The following is a 14,601-nucleotide window of genomic DNA, read 5'->3' as shown; positions in this document are numbered from 1 at the left end:
TAGAAAGTTGGGGGATCCCAGAGTGAAATGCTGACTGTAACAAAACAATCTAACTGTATCATAAACTTATGAAACAACCTCACTGAAAATGAAGCAACAGGTACTGACCTAAGTAAATTTGGAAATAGATGAAATCTGTAAGAGTAGAAGCAAAGGACTGCATAGTAGTGTACTCTAGTTGATAAAATTGTTTCCCACAGGGATAGTTATTAACTGTACCAGGTTAACAATTCTAATATTGCCACATGTGTATACTGAAATTGAACAAGTAAGTAAATGAATGGTGGGTGGTGGAAGCCAGGTTTCTCACTGTTGGAGTGGGAGTTTTCAAGTAAGCAAGTAGGGGGAGTAAAATGAATCATGCAGTGATGAATTAGAGTTAGAGATACCAGGAGGAACTCATCTTTACCTTGTTATAGACACAGATCATTACATGGAGAAATATTTACAGAAATGGGTATATACACATTTGTATACACACATATTTCTTTGCTCTGTCAGCTGAGAAGGCCTAGAGGCAACAATACTCCAGTAGCAACAAGCTCACATAGTTCTCAGATCTTGGCTTCTAATACCATTCTCCAGTGAAAGGAACTAGGGCTCCCTGGAGCAATGGCTAATTCTGGGATTGGGGCAGGAAATATACAAAATACGCATGGGCCATTTTGTAGTGTTAGAAAGTAAGTATTCAAACATACATGCATGTGTGCACATGCTCATGCACAGTGTGGATTGTATATCAAAGGGACATAGGAGGCAATTGAAAGTTTTCAATGGCCAAAGCTTGAATAATTTGAGTAACAAATTAAATAACATAGTCTTGGATTATAGCCTAAAATGTAAAATAAATATCCATGAGTCCATACTGAATGTAAATAAATTATTGAATGAATAAATCGGGGAGAAGAAACACATTGTCCAGGCAAAGGAATTCCACTCTGTCTCCAAGGAATTAGAGTGTAACTCCTCATTCTTTAAGCATGTACTGGGCATAGTGACTTCATTCCAACAAGTAAAGTATGGAAAGAGAGGGAAGGAAGTAACTACAGTGGAGGCATTTGAAAAACACTACCTAAACCAGGTGATCAAGGATAGCATCCACAGTGTTCAGTCGTGTTGATAATATATATTCTTGATGTGATGTGATTGTCCTCAGTAGCCCATAACCCCAGCTAATCGTGAAAAACAAAGAAAACCCACAAATGAGGAACACTCTACCACATACCTGACCAATACTCCTCAAAATTGTCAAGATCATCAAAACAAGGAAAATCTGAGACAGAGTCTAAGGAGATATGAGTTATCATAGCCAAGAGGAGCCAAAGGAGGCACGAATTCTAAATGTAATGTATCTGGAATAGGATCCTGGAACAGGAAAAGAATATTAGGTTAAAGCTAAGGAAATCTTAATAAACTACGGACTTTGGTTAGATGTTAATAATAGTTGGAAACTGGGTTTTAAGGGGATCCCTGAGTGGCTCAGCGGTTTAGCGCCTGCCTTCGGCCCAGGGCGTGATCCTGAAGTCCTGGGATCGAGTCCTGCATTGGACTCCCTGCATGGAGCCTGCTTTTCCCTCTTCCTGTGTCTCTGCCTCTCTCTCTCTCTCTCTCTCTCTCTCTCTCTCTCTCTCTCTCTGTCTCTCATGAGTAAATTAATAAAATCTTTAAAAAAAAAAAAATTAAGGAAACTGGGTCTTGGGTATATGGCAACCCTGTACTATCTTTGCAATTTTTCAGTAAGTCCAAAACTGTTCTAAAATTAAAAGTTTATTTTAACAAAAAGTTCCATTTTATATAGGTCTTAAAATGCAAATTATCTGTATTGTCAGAAAGTCTAAAATTGCTGGGGATTTGGAATGGAAAGGAGGAAAGATTATGAAGAGGGTCATGGTTTCACAGTTGCATTTATTTATCAAAACATCAAATTCTGTACTTCATAATTTTCAGTTTATTATATGTCAGTTATATTCATTAAAGCTTTCTTAGCAAATAGGGAACAAACAGAAAAGAAATAGTGAAATAATAGACCGAAAGCCAATTATATTAATAATTACAGCAAATGTAAATGATTTAAACAAGACTCAGCTATGTTTTGTAATAAGTCAACTTTACTGATAGAGTGTTTAAAAGCAAAAGAATAGGAGGAAAGATATGCCATACAAACACTATTCAGTGAAATTTGTGTTTAGTGTATTACTATTATAAAAAGTTGACTTCAAGATTAAGCAGGGACGTTTATAATGCTAAAAGTGTCCATTCAGTAAAAAGAACAATCCTAAATTTATATGAACCTAATAACAGAGCTTCAAAACACATGAAGCAAAGTTAATAAAACTGAAAAAAGAAATAGAAAAATCTACAAAGTTGAAGACGTCTGTAATCTCTCAGTAATCTATAGTAATTAAACCAAATCTATAGTAATTAAACCAAAACTTTGAAATATAGAAGATTGGAACAACACCATCAGTCAAATCGGTCTAATTGATATTTATCATATACTTAACAACTATAGAAAACACTCTTTTCAAATATTTCTGGAACGTTCACTATCAAAGACCATTTCAGACAACACTTATAAAGTTTAAAAGAATTAAAAATCATGTTCTCTGACCATGAAATAATTAATTAAAAATCAGAAACAGAGGGGTGCCTGGGTGGCTCAGACAGCTAAGCCTCTAACTGTTGGTTTCAGCTCAGTTCATAATCTCTGGGATGTAAGATCTGGCCTTGCATCAGGCTCCACGCTCTTCATGGAGTCAGCTTGAGATTCTCTCCCTCTCTCTTCCCCTCTGCTCCTACTGCCACTTGCACACTAGCTCTCTAAAACAAATAAGTAAATGAAATCTTTAAAAAAGAAATCAATAACCAAAGATACCAGGGAAAATTCTCAAATACTTGGAAATTTAAATGACACACTTCTAAATAATCTTGGTCAAAGATAAAGTCTTAAAGGATATTAGAAAATATTTTTAACTGAATGAGAATGAAAATACAGTATGTTAAAATTTGTGAGATACACTTAAATCATTGTTCAGAGGGAAATATATAGAGTTGAGTTCCTATAGTAGAAAAGTAGAAAATATTAATATAACTAAGTTTTCACATTATGAAATTAGAAAAAGCAAAATAAACCCCCAAAAGTAAAGAGAAAGAAAAAAGAGGTGGAATCAGTAAAATTGAAAACAGAAAGATAGATAAAATCAATAAAATAAGAGGTGGTTCTGTTAAAAAATAAGTAGACTCCTTTAGCCAGATTTACCAAAAAAGGAAAGGAGGCAAATTACCACTTTCAGAAACGAAAGAGAGGATATAACTACAGATGCCACAGACATTAAAAGGGTTACAAGGAGAGATTAGAAATAACTAATAACCAATTTGACAACTTAGTTGAAATAGTCATTTTGTGAAAAACAAACCACCATTATTCACTGGAGAGGAAATAGATAACTAAATAGTACCATATCTATTGATGAAATCAAATTGGTATTTCTAGCCTTTTTATTTATTTATTTATTTTTTTTTTAAGATTTTATTTATTTATTCATGATAGTCACACAGAGAGAGACAGAGAGGCAGAGACACAGGCAGAGGGAGAAGCAGGCTCCATGCACCGGGAGCCCGATGTGGGATTCGATCCCGGGTCTCCAGGATCGCGCCCTGGGCCAAAGGCAGGCGCCAAACCGCTGCGCCACCCAGGGATCCCCATTTCTAGCCTTTCAAAAAAGAATTCCTGGCCCAGATAGTTTTCCTGACAAATTCACCAAATATATAAGGAAAAAAATGATACCACTTCTCTGCAGGCTCTCTGGGAAAATAGAAGACAGAGTATCTCTCAACATATTTTATGAGGTCATCCTAAACCTGGTATCAAAATCATTCAAAAATAGTAATGAAAAGAAAATTTGAAAATAGTATCTTTATAAACATATACAAAATCCTTTAAAAGTATCAGTAAAGTGAATCCAGCAATATATAAAAAGAATAGTATAATACAATAAGACCAAGAGGTATTCTGGGGATTCAAGACTGGTTTAATATTTGAAAATTAATCAGTAACTGTAATCTATCATATTAACAGACTAAAGAAGTAAAACCATATAATCATACCAATAGATGCTGTAAAAGCATTAGATAAAATTCAATATCCCTCTAAGATAAAAAGAAAAATACCCAGCTAACTAGGAATACAAAGGAAATCCCTTATCTTGATAAGGGGCAATTGCAAAAAAATGTCCACACCTGACACATACTAAATGATGAAAAACTAAATTCTTGCTCTCTAAGATTGGGAATAGGACAAGGATGTCCATCTTGATACTCTTGTTCAACATTATTACTGACAGTCCTAGAAATAAACTATCTAAAAAAAAAAAATCTTGTTCAAAGATGACATGATTCCCTACATAGAAAATCCTAAGAAATCTCCCCCTCCCAAAAAAAAAAAACTCCTAAAACTAATAAATATGCTTATTAGCAAGGTTGTAATATACAAGGTTAAATTTATAAATAAGTCCTACTTCTGTATACTAGCAGTGAACAATTGTAAATACTTTTAAGGTGCCATTTACAATAACTCCAATTTTAAAAAAATAGGGGTGTAACTCTTAACAAAATATGTGTAGTATCCTTATGCTCAAGAGTATAAAACACTGATGAAAGAAATCAAAGATTCAGGTAAATGAAGAGATACACTGATCATGGATTGAAAGACTCTGTATATTGAGATGTCATTTCTTTCAGTAAACACAATCTTAATATAGTCCCAGCCAGATTATTTTTGTAGACATAGACAGTCTTAAAATACATATGGAAAAGTTAAGGAACTTTAATAGTTAAAACAATTAAAAAGAAGAAAATGTTGGAAGATTTACACTATCAGATTTAAGACTTACTAGAAACCTACAGTAACCAACACAGTATGATATTGATGAAAACACTGACACACACACAAATCAGTGGAACAGGATAGAGTCCAGAATAGACTCAGACAAATATTATTAATTGATTTATGACAAGGTTCAAAGATAATTCCATTGTGAATGGATATGTAAATTCTGGTAAATCCATGCAATGGAATACTATTGAGCAATGAAAAATGAGTGAACTGTTGAAATACAACAAAGACGAACCTCCTTGGTTACACTGTACTAAATGAAAGAAGCCAATCTTAAAAGGTTGAATCCATTTAGAAGAGATATAAATCCATTTATAAGAGACATGAATCCATTTAAAACATTTTGTGAAAGGCAAAACCATTACCCTAAAACCTTTATTTGAATACCAGAGATCATGGTCATATTATTTGCCCTCTACATGGAACAAATACATCCTTTATGTATCAAGTATGCCTTTATGTTTTCTTTAACCTTGAAATTCTAAAGTACACAGTTATTCTTGGCCTCAGCATGATTGTGAACCTAAAGTTAGACAATGAAGTCACATGGCTATAAGGTGACCAACCATCTGAATGGAAACATTCTAATGGCAGATTCTTAGACTCTGAACAGTATATCCAAGAACTAATGCCACCTTGTTACTATTCTTTTATTCCCACTTTCCCATCCTTATTCAAAAAATACTGCATTTGAAAAAATCTTTCCTTTGTTAATCACTGTTGCTCAGTAAGGAGCTTGGATCTAGGAGCCAGAATAGTTAAGTGACTTTGGGTAAGTCGCTTAATGTTTATAAGTTTATTTTCTCATCTTAAAGTAGAGATAATAACACCTGTCCTGCCTACATTTACAAACATCTAATGAGCCAGTGGGAATCTCCCAATTTATATGTTATAAACTAATTGGCAAATATAAGGTTTCATCAGTATTACTAAATATGAGGGGAAAAACAATATTTTGTAGTATCTTATGGTAATCAAAGGCGATTCAACTCTGCAAATTGTTATAATTTCAAAAATTAAAGCAGACTGAATATTAAGGACTTGATAACCTCAAGGTTGATTACTCTGGTTTTATTATCATACATTAATTAAATTACTAGATTATAAAATATGCTATTACATAAAATTTGGAATACAGGGCTAGACATCTTAGTACAAATTAAAGTTCTGGAAATACCATCAGGATGAATAACAAGCAATATACTTCTTAAGATTAATTTCAGTTATGAAGGATGGAATTCAGTTTTAGTTAAAGCTGCAGTTGTTTCCTTCTAGCAGTAGATGCCAGTAGAGTTCTTCTTTTTAATAATAATCAAATTGCCTAAGTACTTCCATAGCAACAACTTCCTGGTCACATTACCATATATAGGAACATTGCTCTGCAGACCAAAGAGACTACTTAAGGACTTGGTAACAAATGGAGACAGTTTTATTTTTTTTTTTAAAAAAGGTCCAGGTTTCAAATGTAGGGTTTTCACTCACCTAGTGAGGCTTACTTCCTCCTGTTCCTCCTCCTTCTATACTTACTTTGCTGTAAGCCTTATGCATTGTTTTAAATAAATTAATCTTAGTGCTAGAGTTAGGAATCTGGAATACCTGTACTAAACTTGAGCAATGTTGAATATGCCTGGTTAAACATGTTAAAAATGAATATAGTGAAGCTGAAATGTTAGGGTTAGTTAATGCATTTGGTAAGGGAATACCATGAGTGTAATATTTGGGGAAGGTTAAAGTGTCAGAAATGAATGAAAGAAATGACTGGAAGCAGGGAAAACAAGAAATTATCTTAGAAATTCACATTTACACAATATAAAAATGAAACCCAAAGAATGAACAAAATTTAGTAACTGAATATAGAGAAAAAGTTTCAGTGATATTGCATACATAAAATTAAAACATTTTCATGTTATTTATTTTACTTAGACCTTTAATTTGTTGAAAATGAATGCTTCAACATATTTGAGTATGTATTACATGCATTACATTTATGAATTCAAGTAACTCACAGTTTGAGACATAAATATATAAACAGCAAGTTTTAACACAAAAGTTTAAAATCAGTGGAAAAAGGAGAGAGTTGGGGCAGCCCAGGTGGCTCAGTGGTTTAGTGCCGCCTTCAGCCCAGGGCATGATCCTGAAGACCCAGGATGGAGTCCCACATCAGGCTCCCTTGCATGGAGTCTGTTTCTCCCTCTGCCTGTGTCTCTGCCTCTCCGTGTCTCTTGTGAACAAATAAATAAAATTTAAAAAAGAAAGAAAGTTTAAAAAGAAAGAAAGAAAAAGAAAGAAAGAAAGAAGAAAAAAAAGAAAGAAAGAAAAAAGAAAGAAAAGAAAAGGGAGAGAGCAATTTATTTTCTAGGAAATATTATGGGAAAATTCAGTAAAGAGATGACAGTTGGAGTGAGCCTTAAGGATAAATAGAATTTCTCCCAAGACAGCATAACAGAGAATTAAGGAATTTCATCGACTTCTGCCCCTTTAGTCCTTCCATGATCTATAGAGGTTTATTAAAGACTGCAGACACTTATTCAGTGTCTGTTTTGTGTAACACTGTCAGATGTTAATAAAAAATTATTCTTACACATTTACACAAAAAGCTACAAATTTTAAAAGCTTAGTATTATACTGTTGCCTATTTTGTTACATTGATACTAATTTTATTACACAAAAGAAAATGTACACATATGAGCTGTTACTTGGCAAAATTCATTCCTCAATTGCGTGTGTTGTCCTAAATTGATTATATTTTTGTTCCGATTTATTCTATTTATTATTATTGTTCCTATTCTATTTGTCAAGCTGTTGGCAGGAAATCTGGACTAAGATATTTTTAGGTAGATTCTTCTCTCCCTCCCAAGGAAAAAAGCATATAGATTCCTCATCCTTTAATTAGTGTTAAAAAGGCAAATACTCAAAATCATCATTAAATATCACAGGTTGCTTTTTTTTCCCTGCAAACGGACAGTGGCAAGTTTTATTTACTTTTAATCAGAGTTGTTTCTAAGTCAAACCTAAAGTTAGGGATCAGGGAAGCAGTAGTACTCAGTGTTAAGTTTAAAAATTAACATGTTTTAGTAAAGTAGAAGGAATTTTTTTTCTCAGTTGAAATGTCTTGCTGTGGCTGATTTTATATAATTTTAAATCTCAAATTTTGTTCCTTTTTTCATATTTTAGAATGTTTTTAAATATACTGCTGATAAGCACTTGTCAGCAGATTCTGTTTGATAAGCAGTACTCACATACTGTTCACATAGTACTCACATTTTTGTAGTTCCTGTATATATTCGACTTAAGTCAATGAGTTAGCAACATTCAGTTCTTTTTTTAAGTGCTAGTTCAGATTTTTCTTAGTTAAAACATGTTATAAAGTTTTTTTGTGAGAAGTTTAATATCTATTTTATACAAATTTTCAATGAAAAGTTAACTGCTTAATAGAATTCACAAAATCTGTGTGTCAGTTAATCTCCTGCAAAAAAACACAGCCTTTTTAAAATATTATATTTGGAGAGTGGCTTGGCCTTGAATTGTTTGCATAAGGTTGTAATACATGTTTAACTAGTTTTCTTTTTTAGAAAGTTTTTTTTTAGTCTATGTATATATAAAGTCTTATCTTTAATGTTCTCATTAGCCTATATATTAATATTAAACACTCATAAGCATAAAGCCTTTTAGGCTGATATTGCAAGTCTTTAAAATCCCCATCTCTAGCTGAGATGAAGAGTTTGCTAAGAAAGGCTCAGAAATGTACTGTTTTATATTAACAGGAAACAGAACAGCAGTAGTGGTTTGAATACCCTGCAAACAGGAAGTTTGACAAATGCATAGCTCTTAGCTTCTGTGTAAGAACTTGTTGAGCTCCTTCTGGAAATATTTTCAGTTACTTTAAGTAAAGTGTAAATGCACATGAATGGCAGCTTATAAAGAACTATCCTGTAACCAGTATACAGGTACAACTGCTCTTCAGAAATTGGAAGGTTTTGCTAGCCGATTATTTCATAGACATTCTAAAGGTACTTCACATGATCAGAAAACAACTCTGGAAAATGACAGCCTTCATTTCTCTGAACATACTGCTTTATGGGACAGATCAAGTAAGTTTTTTTTTTTTTTAATGATACATTTTGACTAGAAGCTAAAGTACTAATTGGAGTTTTAGAATCAAACATAAAGAACAGTGTTTGTCTTATATGATTTGCACAAGGACATTTTGCAGGATGAAGTTGCAAAATTCCACAGAAACTTGATTATAAGTTGAACTGAATTGTGTAGTTCATTGTTTTGTTTTATATGTGAACATTAGTCACATATCAGTAGGAAATTTTCTATAGAATTCTTTATTTCTAGTGTATGTTACTGGGTTTTTTTGTTTGTTTGTTTTTGTTCTTCTGTAAAAGTGAAAAGCCTAAATTTTAGAATTATTTTTTAGTTTTTTTTTTAATTTTGGATTTTATAAGCCTTAAGATTTAAAAGAGAAGACTCTTGAATTTATAATTAAAGTTCTGTTTACCATTATTTATTTTTAAATGCCTGTGTAAAAGTTACTTCAGTTTTACAAGCAGGATTTCTATTATGATGGTATAGTATAACTATTCTATGTGAAATCTTATATTTATGACATTATAAATATCAAAAACTTTTATAATTTTATGTTATTTATAATTCCAGTTAGAAGAGGAAAAAGTTGTTTATGCATACATCACATTCTTTCCAGGCATGTTAAAATGTTTGGACTTGCTGCTTTGCTAAAATAGTGATATGTAACCATTTTTGGTGACATGCACTTAATAGATAAATTTCACGCATAAACAATACCAGTGCCTCCATTCCACATCTCACCTTGGACCCTCCCCAAGGTACTTTTGTCGTTGTGATTAAAGGAACAATAGAATTACCCTTGGTACCTTTGCCCTTTTTGGTGAGTTTGATAATCAAATAGCACTAGATTTTGCCTTTTTCTGTTTATATATTCCATAGCAGTTTAAAACTAAGTTTAAATAGATAAACCAAGAATGGTTTACAAACTTTACTCCTTCATGGTTCTATAGAAGCTTATTTGAATTATTTATTTACTGCATCAGAATTTATCTTCTTTGAGCTGTTTAAAGGAGGCAGTAAAGAATCTATATATTAAAGTTTTTCTTACTTACAGATTTTGATTGTTTATAATTAATCCTTACTGTTTAGCAGGTTGATAGGTGAGGAATCTCAATTATCTTCAAGTACATGAACTGTTAAATATTGGCAATAATACTACATTATTAAAATTAAACATACAACAGAAGTTTGTTATTCATTCTACTTGTCCTATTCTGTTGAATTACGTTCTCCTAGGTCCCTTTGGAAATCTTTTTCATGCAATTTGAAGACCTTTTAATTAAGCATTCAATGAAGAATGAGGACAGTACTGAATTAGTTTCTGTTTCACTAGTACCTACTGCTCCAAATAGTGGGTGTTTATTTAGTAAGTGTATCTCAAATGAATGAATATCACAGGCTTGTAGTAATTAAAAGTTATGTTTGAACTATACTGTCAACCGTTTTTTAAATGTATGGGGCCTGTGATGTTTTTTGAAACACACTTTAAAACCTAGAATCAAAGATAACATCATGAGCATGATTTCTTTTAGAAAAAAACAAACTTGATAAAATGCTGTTAACATTTTTCTTTATTGTGATGTCACAAAATAGTATAAATAGTAGAATTGTAACACAAGTAAAATTAGGTGCAGGACTTGTAGCCCTGCAAAAATAGGCATAATACAAGAAATACTTAGAGTAACTGAATGTTCATTAATCAAGTATTCTTCTACCCTCTTCTCTTTCATATCCTCAAAATATCAGAATAGACACTGTAATTTTATATACATAATGATGAGTATAGTAAACACAAGCTTTAGTTTTCTACTATGGAATGGGTTGCTAGAGAGGAGAAAAAACACTGATACAACAGAAACGGGAATCTTATCATTTCAGAATTCCAGGGTTTATTTTTGTGGTGAAAACACAAATTCTCATTTACAGATTGAGTTGCAGGAGTTTTGACTATATGCAGTTTTTCTGAAAACCACATTCTTCAAAGCTACTTAAAGCATTCTACTTGTATGACTTGTTTGACAAGAAAAAGGAATGTACTATCTCCTGATAATAAACGCTCTGAGTATGCTTGTTCCAAAAGTGCTATTTTAAGAAGTCAACTAAGCACAGAAAAATACATATAATACTTTAAAAATTAGATTTTTGAACTACTGAGTAAGAATTAATTGCCAATTTAGGCATTTATGAAATGTAACAAGTTTTAATCAAAATTTCTTCTCTAATGACAGTAAATATAGGAAGAAATACAGAATAAAAGCCACATAGTAGTTTCCAGGTGCCTTAACTGTGTTTTGTCTTTTACTACTAAGTAGCAGGAATTCCTGTTTGATAACATAAATATTTAACAGTTGATTCCATCCACATATAAGTACATGAAGTTCAAAAGAAAAACATGGAGGAATTCTGCTTTTTGTTCTTACTTAGAATGAATGGGAGTAACAGTTGATTCCATCCACATATAAGTACATGAAGTTCAAAAGAAAAACATGGAGGAATTCTGCTTTTTGTTCTTACTTAGAATGAATGGGAGTAACAGTTGATTCCATCCACATATAAGTACATGAAGTTCAAAAGAAAAACATGAAGAAATTCTGCTTTTTGTTCTTAGAATGAATGGGAGTATTGACATTCATTGAATTCTCTTTATAGCAAATGTGTTATGGTTAGCTTTTAAATCATCCTTTGATCATAAATAGTATATCAAATTTATAATGCTGAACTGGATTGAAGTTTTCATGTTTTAAATATTGGACTTTATACACTTAATGAATATCTAATAACAACATTTTAAGGATTGAATAGGTGAATACCTTCAAACACTTTTCTATTCTCCTTTCCCATGAATTGACAGGCTAGTTTTCTGGTCAATATAAATCCATATGAGTGAATCTTAGATTTAAATATCATATTAAAAAAAAATAAAAAAATAAATATCATATTAAACAAATAAGTGATTTTGTATATGGATTTCTTCAAATAGATTTAGATAGCTAATGTGTTTTATCAGATTACTTTATCTGACAGTTTTACCTTTCCGAAGCTCATACAATCTTTAATAAGACAATTCACTTTCATGTTTATTTCTTTTTTTTTTCTTAGAGATTTATTCATTTATTTTAGAGAGGGATAGGGAGGGACAGGGAGAGAGAGAGAGAGTGAAAGAGAGATAGAATCTCAAGCAGACCCCATACTGAGCGTGGAGCCCAATGCTGGGTTCAATCTCATGACCTTGAGATCAAGCTATGAATTCAAGAGTCAGACACTTAAGTGACTGAGCCACCTAGGTACCCCTTTCATGTTTATTTCTTAGGCCACTGAATCTATGCCATTGTAACTTCTAAGCTAGAAGACCTTCCACATTATCCTTCTATCTACATTTTCCATCAGCAGCTATTCTATAAGCTTCTTGGAGGTAATAGATTTTTATTCATTTGGTAAATGCTTTTTGAAAATTTACTGTATCATTGTCTATAAATGAGCTCTGGGAAAAATAAGATCTAGTCCTTAACCTCAAAAACAAGAGTAGGAAGAGCAAACATGAAGAACATAATATTTAAGGTATAATGACATGGTTACTTAAAAATATGTAATGTTACTATGGGAACTTAGTGTAAGAAGAAATTAACATTAAGGGGAGATGAGACCTTCAAGAATATAAAGAATGAATTGAACTAGAGACTCAAAAGGAGGAAAAGATATTTATTATAAGAAATAACACAAAGTATGTGAAAATATGAAAATTTAGGATTTACTTAAAAGACATAGTAAGATACTGTCTACAAAGGTAGTCTGTGGATCTGATTTTTGAAATCTATTATATATTCAGAATTTTGAACTATAATAGTAGGGGTTAATGTAGTTTTTAAAAGTGGAACATAATATATATGCAATCTTTGTTAAAAGCACCTAAAGAATTTTAATTTTAACAAGCATAATAAAAGTTAACTTGCTTATTCAACTGAAAGGAGAGGTTTTTTGGATACTATACATTTTCTATTTGAGCTGGGCAGGTAATTACAACTAAGACTTTTGGTCACTACATGACCATGGCAAATCTAGTCAGACACTGGATTCCCTTTACAATAATAGTGCTAATTTAAGATGGTTCTTCTACCTGGGATTCCTTTTCTTACCTCTACCAGTGGTGAGATCTGCTCGTATTTTCAGACTCTGTTCAAATATTATCTCTAACAAAATCACCAAAGCATTCTTTTACTGTTTTTCATTCAATTAGAATTCATAATTGCTTCCTGTATTCTCCTATCATCTTATGTCCACTTCAGTTATGGTTTATTTTATAGATTTAAAGTTATATTACATTAGTCCTTAAGTTACCTACCTCCGCTATTTGGCTTTGAACTGCTAGCAGGCATAAATTTTTCCATTTATTTTTGTTATTGCCAGCACAGTTCTCAATAAACACTGAGTTTTTTAAATTAGATTTCCATTAAATATCACTATGGTCTTAAACTAACAAGCTTTCTCTAATTTGTTCTATTATGATCTTTGCAATTTATTTCAAAAGCCTATGGTCATTAACCAAAATCAGTAAAATGCTGACCTGAAACCTAGAAAATACCACATTCCAGAGGCACTAAACTCTTCAGTGTTATCTATGTATTTTTATCGTGATTGCTTATAAGAATTTGAATAATCAGCAGACCTTATATTCAACCAATTGGGATATTAAATAATTTAAAATTAGAAAATGTTTCCATGGGCTATTTAGTAATCCCAAATAGTATATCAAGTGTAATAACATAAAGAGTAGCTTTTATTTGCTTGTGTTTTACAAGAATAGCCATACTACATCGTTAAAGAAGGAAGATTAAGTATACATTCTAGGTAATGTGCTACTCAAAATCTGTTCCCAGTCCAATAGCATTAGCATCACTGCGAAGCCTGTTAGAAAAGAAGACTCTCAGGCCCTATCAAAACTGAGTCAGAATCTGCATTTTAACAGAATTACCTAGCTGATTCATATGTATGTCAAAGTTAGAGAAGCACTTTTTCCCTAGGACTATTTTAACGTGATTACCAAATAACATATCTTCATTGGGGAAAATTTGCAAACCTTAGAAAAAAACAGAGAAAAATATAAAAAAAAATCACACAATCCCACCAAAAGATAACCACTGCTATCATCTTTTGTATATATAGTCTGTTTTTTGCATAAATAAATTTCCACCAGCCCCTAAATTTGGATCTTTTAGTATACAATATTTCATAACATTTTTGCTCAACATGTTCCACAGTATCTTTTTAGATGGCTTATTTTGCATTCAGTTGTAAGGATGCACCACAATTTATTCAACTGAACACTGACCATCTAGATTGCTTTTAATTTTTGCTATTATATTTTAAAACACTGTGATAAACATCTTTGTAGCTAAATCATTGAATGCATTATTTTTATATTTTATAGGAAAATTTAGAAAACTGTTATGACTGTTTTAAGGCTTTTGTATTAAATTAATTGCACCCCAGATATACAAGTAATATATCCTTTTGGAGTTAAATTTGCTTCAGTATTCAGAGAAGACATTCAAATTCCCTAGTGTAATTTTCTGGCACATCAAACATGCTTTATTTTCTCCTTTATTATTAGTGTT

The 14,601-nt window shown here is 31.9% G+C and overlaps 1 protein-coding gene across 2 annotated transcripts in view; it reads left to right on the top strand.

Annotated features, from left to right (window-relative positions):
- Window positions 1–14,601, top strand: part of PRKACB (protein kinase cAMP-activated catalytic subunit beta) — a 114,055-nt gene that overhangs the window by 41,262 nt on the left and 58,192 nt on the right. The window contains exon 1 of one of the 2 annotated variants that reach the window (XM_026004784.2): window positions 8,123–8,985. The exons of the other annotated variant lie outside the window; for it this stretch is intronic. Coding sequence (XP_025860569.1) covers window positions 8,802–8,985 — 184 coding nt within the window. The 5' untranslated portion in view covers window positions 8,123–8,801. Of the gene's footprint in view, window positions 1–8,122; window positions 8,986–14,601 lie in introns of those variants that run through there. 2 annotated transcript variants of the gene reach the window in all.

This window comes from Vulpes vulpes, chromosome 3, assembly GCF_048418805.1.
Source record: "Vulpes vulpes isolate BD-2025 chromosome 3, VulVul3, whole genome shotgun sequence".
Classification (NCBI taxonomy): Eukaryota; Metazoa; Chordata; class Mammalia; order Carnivora; family Canidae; genus Vulpes; species Vulpes vulpes.
This window is presented reverse-complemented; position numbering and strand designations above follow the sequence as displayed.